At 30.7% G+C, this 7,909-nt stretch overlaps 2 protein-coding genes across 2 annotated transcripts in view; one reads left to right on the plus strand and one right to left on the minus strand.

Annotated features, from left to right (window-relative positions):
* LOC106791999 (chaoptin) overlaps positions 1-6,168 on the plus strand; it is a 7,520-nt gene extending 1,352 nt beyond the window's left edge. The window contains exons 3-10 of the mRNA XM_014758087.1: positions 836-983; positions 1,127-1,237; positions 1,302-2,048; positions 2,119-2,267; positions 2,337-3,119; positions 3,188-3,942; positions 4,006-4,522; positions 4,592-6,168. Coding sequence (XP_014613573.1) covers positions 836-983; positions 1,127-1,237; positions 1,302-2,048; positions 2,119-2,267; positions 2,337-3,119; positions 3,188-3,942; positions 4,006-4,522; positions 4,592-4,914 — 3,533 coding nt within the window. The 3' untranslated portion in view covers positions 4,915-6,168. The remainder of the gene's footprint in view (positions 1-835; positions 984-1,126; positions 1,238-1,301; positions 2,049-2,118; positions 2,268-2,336; positions 3,120-3,187; positions 3,943-4,005; positions 4,523-4,591) is intronic.
* A 553-nt stretch (positions 6,169-6,721) lies between these two features.
* The window catches only part of LOC106791997 (probable chitinase 3), a gene marked incomplete at its 5' end in the record, with an annotated part of 7,270 nt that continues 6,082 nt past the window's right edge, over positions 6,722-7,909 (minus strand). The window contains 3 exons of the mRNA XM_014758085.1: positions 6,722-7,014; positions 7,469-7,670; positions 7,755-7,877. Coding sequence (XP_014613571.1) covers positions 6,800-7,014; positions 7,469-7,670; positions 7,755-7,877 — 540 coding nt within the window. The remainder of the gene's footprint in view (positions 7,015-7,468; positions 7,671-7,754; positions 7,878-7,909) is intronic.

Genomic DNA, 7,909 nt, shown 5'->3' on the forward strand with positions numbered 1-7,909 from the left:
TCCAAAGTTTGTACGTTTCTTTTTTAATTATTTCCAAAGTAAATTTTCCATAAAAACAATAATTCATTATGCAGTTTATAAAACAATAAGTGCACGAATTTGTACGTTCATCCTAATATTTAGGTGTTAAAGTTTTCCTGTGGTATCGTACAATATTATTTTTATTCTGATTCAATTTATATGATCATTGTCATTTGATTTATTCAGGTGCTCAATTTTCTGATACGTACAATACTGTTTGTATTTTTATTTAACTTATATGATCATTGTCATTTGATTTATTGGAATGAATCCACAGTTTGTACGTTTCTTTTTTAATTATTATTTCCAAGGTAAATTTTTTCTAAAAACAATAATACATTATGCAGTTTATAAAACAATAAAGGAACGAATTTGTATGTTCATTCTAATATTTAAGTGTTAAAGTTTGCCTGTGGTATTGTACAATAGGATTTGTTTTTTTATTTAACATATATGATCATTGTCATTTGATTTATTCAGGTGTTAAATTTTCTGATATGTACAATATTGTTTGTATTTTTATTTAACGAATGTGATTATTGTTATTTAATTTATTAGAATGAATCCAAAGTTTGTACGTTTCTTTTGTAATTATTATTTCTAAAGTAAATTTTCCATAAAAAAATACATTATGCAGTTTATAAAACAATAATTGCATGAGCTTTTATGTTCATTCTAATATTTAGGTGTTAAAGTTTTCCTGTGGTATCGTACAATACTGTTTTTATTTTTATTTAACATATATGATCAACGTCATATAATTTATTTAATGTTTAAGTTATTCTGATAATGAATTTTATTATTATTATCTTAGACGTGTCGGTGAGTTACGTTGCACAATTGGATATAGTTGGATCTGGGTTGCAAATATTGGATAACGATGCATTGGAAAGTTCAGTTGGTGTTGAAGGTTTAGGATTAATGAGTAATCGTCTCGCAAGTATCGGTGACACGTCTCTCAGGTAAATTATTTTTAATCATATCAAATATTAAATATATATTTATAAATCCTACATATTGCAAATTGGCTGTGTTTGTGTACCCTTGTTTGGATTTATATATAATATATAATAATAAATAAAAATATATATCAATTTTTTTATAGAGTCGTAGCTGACAGTTTAATTTCATTGGATTTAAGTTACAATGCTTTGGAAGAAATACCATTTAAAGCATTCGGTGATTTGAAAAAATTAAATTGGCTCAACATGCACAGGTTTGTCGCTAATTTATTTAATCCAACAACAGATACAAACCTATTTTATTATATTTTTTTCTAGCAATCATTTAACATCGTTAGACGGTGATTGGGGTTATTTGAGAACAACATTAAGAAATGGATTTTTCGGTGACAATTCGATCATCGAAGTACCAAAAATCTTTTCAACATTTGAATCACTGATTTGGTTAAATTTGGATAACAACAACATCGAACATTTATCAGAGGAATCTTTGTCACCCAATTTAGAAACACTTAGCATGAATAATAATTTGTTGAAATCTTTTCCAACCTCGTTAGGTACATTGACAAACTTGGATTGGCTTTATCTTCGTGGAAACGATATGAAACAATTGGAATTACCTGTTTTCCGAAGTTCGAGTTTGGAATCAATCGACGTCAGTGAAAATTCAATCGAATGGATTGAAATTCAAACGATTTCCAATCAAACACTCAAAGTTAATGATTTCAATTTGGACAGCAACAAGTTGACATCTTTAACTAGTGGTATGTTCGATCGTTTGGAAGCCAGAAGAATTCATTTGTCCTCAAATGGGATACGAAACATCGATGAGGATGCTTTTCGTAGCTTGGAAAATAGTTTGGAATATTTGAACTTGGAGAATAACGATTTGCCGAGTGTACCAATCGCCATTAATGGGCTCAAAAGATTGTCGTATCTTTATTTAGCAAATAACGATATAAGAAATATTTCTGCAGATAGTTTTAACAATTTTACTGATCATTTAAAAGCATTATCTCTTGCAACCAACAGTTTGGATGCTGTACCTGCGATTGCATTGGCCAAGTAATTCAGATTTTTATATTAAAATTCTTATAATTAAAAATTTAATAATCTTTATTTTTGGAAACAACAGGTGTCAAAGATTGTTGCATTTGAATCTCGGTTACAACAAAATCTCCCACGTGGAACCAGGTGACTTCGATTGGGCCGAGGATTTAGAAATTTTATTATTACGAAATAATTTTTTAACCAAACTTAAAGCCGAATCATTTAAAGGAGCAGGTGATGTTTGTTATAAATATTTCTTATTTTTTTTAAAATATTAATCATTAATATTTGTATTATTTACAGGTAAATTAAAGGAACTCAGTTTGTCGTTTAATCATCTCACCGAATTGGACGATGATTGTTTCGTTGGTATCGAGGACAGTTTGAATATTTTAGAATTGAGTTTTGCATTCGCTACGGATAATTTTCCTCAAAGGGCATTGAGACCGTTAAACAATTTACTTTGGTTGGTTCTCGACAATAATAATTTTCAATCAATCGAACCTACAGCATTTTATTCGTTTCAACAATTGCGCTACATCAATTTGGAATCTAACAGATTGCATTATCTACCGGAAAGAATATTTTTATCTAGCGTACACCCGGAATTGAAGGACGTCAAATTGGGATACAATTTTCTCGAAATGATACCGGAATCAACGTTTCATAATTTAACGGAATTGAGATCGTTGGATTTAACTGGGAATCGTATTAAAATACTTCTATCCGATTCCATAATGGATTGTCCGAAATTAGTTACGATATCATTGGCGTATAATAGAATTAATAAAATGGATAGAAACGCGTTCTACGGTTTGTCCAGTTTGAAATTTTTACATTTAGAATTCAACAGATTGACTAATTTGGATTTGGATGCATTTTCCGAAATCGGTGACTCCGAATTTGCTTTGAATGTTTCTTACAATGCCATATCTTTCATCGATTCTGGTTCAACTACCAATAATTTAACACATCTTGATATTAGTTACAACAATTTAACGCATTTACCAACCGAAACTTTTTGTGGTACGCCTGATTTATTGACACTTGATATTCGTAATAATTTTATCAGCAATCTCGAACCAGGTAAATTATTAATCAATAACTTTTATACGTATTATATTTATATTTCATTGATTATTATTCAATTACAGGAACTTTTGCACTTAATCATTTGCAAGTATTGAATTTGAAAAATAATAAAATCGAAGGATTGAGGAAACAATCATTTTACGGATTGCAATCACTCCAACAATTGGATTTAGGTTACAACGAGATAAATCAATTGTCTACGGAACAATTTAGGAATTTAAAAAAATTGAGAATATTGAATTTATCTGGTAACAAAATCCGATCTTTGCCTAGGGACGTTTTCGAAGGTACCAGATTGGAAATACTCGATCTCAGTGAAAACAAATTCACTGTAGTACCGTCACCGTCATTCATGGAAGTTGGTTATACATTGAGAGATTTAAATATGGCCGATAATTTCTTAGATCATTTAGATTCAACTGCATTCCCAACTTCGCAATTGATTTCACTGAATTTGGCACGCAATCGTTTGACCATTTTACCAGACAACTCGTTCGTCTCGTTAGGAAAATTATTATACTTAAACGTATCCCATAACAGTCTTCAAGCAAATTTCAAAGAATTATTTCATTATTTACCAAATTTAAGACAATTGTCTTTAGCCAATTCCGGATTAAGAATCGTTTCACCATTCCCATTGACGAATCTCAACAATTTAGATTTGTCGTTCAATAATATCGAAAGTACTACGGACAATCAATTTCAATATTTGAAAAATTTGAAGATATTATTGTTGACGAATAATTCGTTGATTAATATGCCAATCGTTAGATTAAATTTACTCAGAGAACTCGACGTATCTGGAAACCCAATTGAGGTAAACACATAAATCCCAAATAAAATAATGAATAATAATAATAATAAATCAATAATATTACAGGAAATAACGAAAGAAAGTTTCTTCGGTTATTTGCGATTGGAAAAATTGGATTTGAGAAATTTGAATCGAACCAGAACAGTCGACATGGATTCTCTTAGATCGTTGAAATATTTGAAGCATCTGAAATTACAAACTTGGCCACAAGCTGACGGTTTTAATCTTCGTGACATGGTCATTGGTTTGCCGTTACGTACAGTTGAGATACAAATTACGGAACATTTGTTGAAACATCAAATACAAAATGCATTTACCAAACAATTAAGAGAATTGACGATAACCGGTGGAGATTTAGAAGTTATTTCATCCGAAGCTTTTTCTACGATCGAGGGTGGAGAATTAATTCTTAGAATAAAGAACACACGAGTACGAAGATTTCAATCAGATATATTTCTATCGTTGACGAAAAGATTAACTCAATTGACGTTGGATTTAAGAGACAATCATATCAACGAGTTGAGTCCGTCTATTATTTATGGTAATTTATCTTGGGAAACAGTTGGTACTAACATGGTGGCAGGTAAATACGAATATCAATCTATCATTGATATAAATTTTTTAGAATTGTTAAATAAAATTTTGTTATTAGGTGGATTACAAGTATCGGGTAATCCTTTGGAATGTGATTGCGAGATTGCATGGTTGAGTCTTTGGTTACGTAGATGGCTTCGTGAATCACGTCAAATTCATACTGCATCACAATCGGATGCCAGACAATTAAGGACTATCGCTGGTCGAGCTGTTTGCACCGAAACAACACCTTCCTACTCGTCTGACAAAGTTTTGTTAACATTGGGAACACCTCATACAGCTTGTCAAGCGTCTGCACTTAGTTCTGGAAATTATGAAAGACTTGCTAGGACTTGGCTAGCTTTAATCCAACTGATTGTATTGTTGTTGTTTGCTAAATGACTCCTTCGTTGATCATTTTCATCATCAACGATTAAATGAAAAGAATTATACTTTTCGTAATCCTTCACACGTTCTATCGAGAGAAATAATACGTACGAAGAATCTTCGTGTGTGTGTGCATGTGTGTGCATGTGTGTGTGTTGAGAAAAAGAAACGGCAGTTTTGGAATTGGTATACAACGAACTTGTTAGAGAAACAAAATCTCAGATCATTGAAACATTTTAGATTAGTTAGAAAAGTATACATATCGTATATTAATCGTATACATATCGTATACATATCCTTTGTATATATATATATATTTAATATGTATAAGTGTGAACGATATTCTATGAGTGTAAGAATAAGTTAAAACGTATGAATGATTTTTTTTCCTTCGAAATATTTTTACAATTAATATTCGCGAGGTTTTATATATTTGGTTTTAAGAAATTTAATGTTTATATTATAGATTGTTGTAACGCCTGAAAATATGCAACGTTTTATACTTTAACGATGGTTAGAATTAAAACCCCTGCACATAGAGTTTTTCTTACAACAAGTGTGTATGAATGGTTGCATATTACAGGGGCATACAACTCGTGTTTTACATATAAACGACGATAGAAATCGTTGTTATCGACATAGTACGCCTGAAAATATGCAACGTTTTATACTTCAGCGATGGTTAGAATTAAAACCCCTGCACATAGAGTTTTCTTACAACAAGTATGTACGAATGGTTGCCTATTACAGGGGCATACAACTCGCGTTTTACATATAAACGACGATAGAAATCGTTGTTATCGACATAGTACGAAGTGTTGACTGTTTACAGGGGTTTTACTTATTCAAATTTTTACAAAAAATCGAAAGATTTCAGATTTTTGTTAAATTCTAAGATAAAATCTGCCGAGAGAGATAATTTCTTTTGTTTTTTCATAATACAAAAATTACTCGAGTAATTTTGTGAATTATATATATATATTTTTTTTTTATCTAACACAAAGTAAAGCAAAGATCAAATGTTAGAAAAATGATTGTTTCTTTTCGAGTGTGCGAGTGTGTTTTGCTTTGCGCGTATGTCGATGAATGTTAAATGAAATTCTAGATTGAAAACATTGTACAAAATTTGTTATCTAAAGTTTATGAGAACACGTCGTCCCTCTCGTTAGATCCCTTCATCAAACAAACTTATTCTAAAAAAAGAAAAGGGGGCAAGAAAAAAATTAAATAAAAAGAAAAGAATGGTCATGAAAGTGACGACCAATCGGATGTGTCTGTTAAGTTTCTTTATTTATTTACAAATAACTTTACTTCGTGATTTTCGTCCATGCTTTATACAAATGACAAGTATAATATTTATTTAAAAACGGGGGGTGGGGGAGGGGGAAGGGTTTGTATAGGAAATGGGGTGAATAAAAATATCGCGTGTCTAAATTAGCGAAAAATAAAAATAGAGAAAATGAGAGAAAGAGAGAGAGAGAGAGAGACACGGACGAGAGAAAAAAAAGACAAAAAAAAAAAAWAAAATTTGAAGAAAAAAAAAAAAGAGAATCAAAGTATAACTAGACCCTAGGGTAGAGGGGTGAAAGGGTGAAAAAGGGTAGTGGGGTGGGGTTGTAACATCGATCGATAATCGTTTATACGAACGCAACCATTTCTTTCGATTTGTGTTCTTATTTTTTTTTTCCGTTCTCAAAATTTCGTCCACTTTTCTTTCTTCGTTTTTATTTTTGTTTTATATATATTTTTTGTTTGTTTATTTTTAAATCTACGTATTCGTGACGAACGTTTTTCGTATTTCAATCGTTCACCTCCTGTTGCGGAATAAAAAAAAAAAAAAGAAAAAGAAAAATAAGATGATTTTCCTTTTTTTCCAATCGCATCAATTCCTCATTTCCGTTTACTTTCTCAATGGTGGTGCTTGAGTATGGTGCAAACAACCCTCAACGTTTTCTGGCCAATCGCAGACGTTCTCGTTCGGATTGAAAACTAAATTTACCGGACAGGGCATGTGATGTTTTCGTTCACCCTCGCACATGTAATACATCGTGCAATCACTTTTGTCTGGGTGATAGGATATGTGATTGTCCTCCTCGTCGCAGGTCACTTCGTTTGCTTTAATAAAATTAAAACAAAAATTAAAACATAATTCGACTCGATTGAATAACTCGAGCAGTTATTTTTTTTTATTTCTTTGAAGAGGGTTGGATAATTATTTTAACCCTTTCGTTACAATACACTTTGTGTGTGATACACGATTTTATTATTAATTTATTTATTATTAATAATATCACACACACAAGCATAATATACATATCGTATTAATATAATTATATTAATTATTTATATTATATTATTAATTGTTTTATTATTAATAATATTAATACATATCGTATTAATATAATTATATTAATTATTTATATTATATTATTAATTGTTTTATTATTAATATTAATACATATCGTATTAATATAATTGCATGATTCCACCCCCTTTGATAACCTTCTATATGGGTTAGTAGTAACGAAAAGGTTAAATAACAATTATAATGAATTTTTATAATACTTACGATCTTTCGTTGTGTATTTGCCATTTCTGGAAAAGGTTTCATAAGGTCCGTCGTATTCCAATTTAATTTTGTAATCCGACAATTCTTTTTTCATTGCTTTGATCAATGGGTATTTTCCTGCACCGCACGATCCTCGGAAATCATCCATATCGATTGACCAGATCATAACGCCACCGAAACCTTCCTCTTTCAACCAGTTCATCTAGGAAATGAAAATGTAAAAATAACATTTTCTAATTTATTTGTCGATTTGAATGAAATTGATGATCAATTATCGTTAACTTACTTTGTTTATAAGACTTCTTTCGTCATCAAAACCAACCCATTGATCACCTTTGTAAGCAAATGGTACTTGTTGTTCGCTATCCCATACCAAAGTCGTGTTTTCTTCGTTCAAAAATCCACAGACCTGATCGTTTCATAGTTTTGTATTAATTTCAT

The sequence above is a fragment of the Polistes canadensis genome, unplaced genomic scaffold (genome assembly GCF_001313835.1).
Source record: "Polistes canadensis isolate GaletaPanama2010 unplaced genomic scaffold, ASM131383v1 scaffold_365, whole genome shotgun sequence".
Taxonomy (NCBI): Eukaryota; Metazoa; Arthropoda; class Insecta; order Hymenoptera; family Vespidae; genus Polistes; species Polistes canadensis.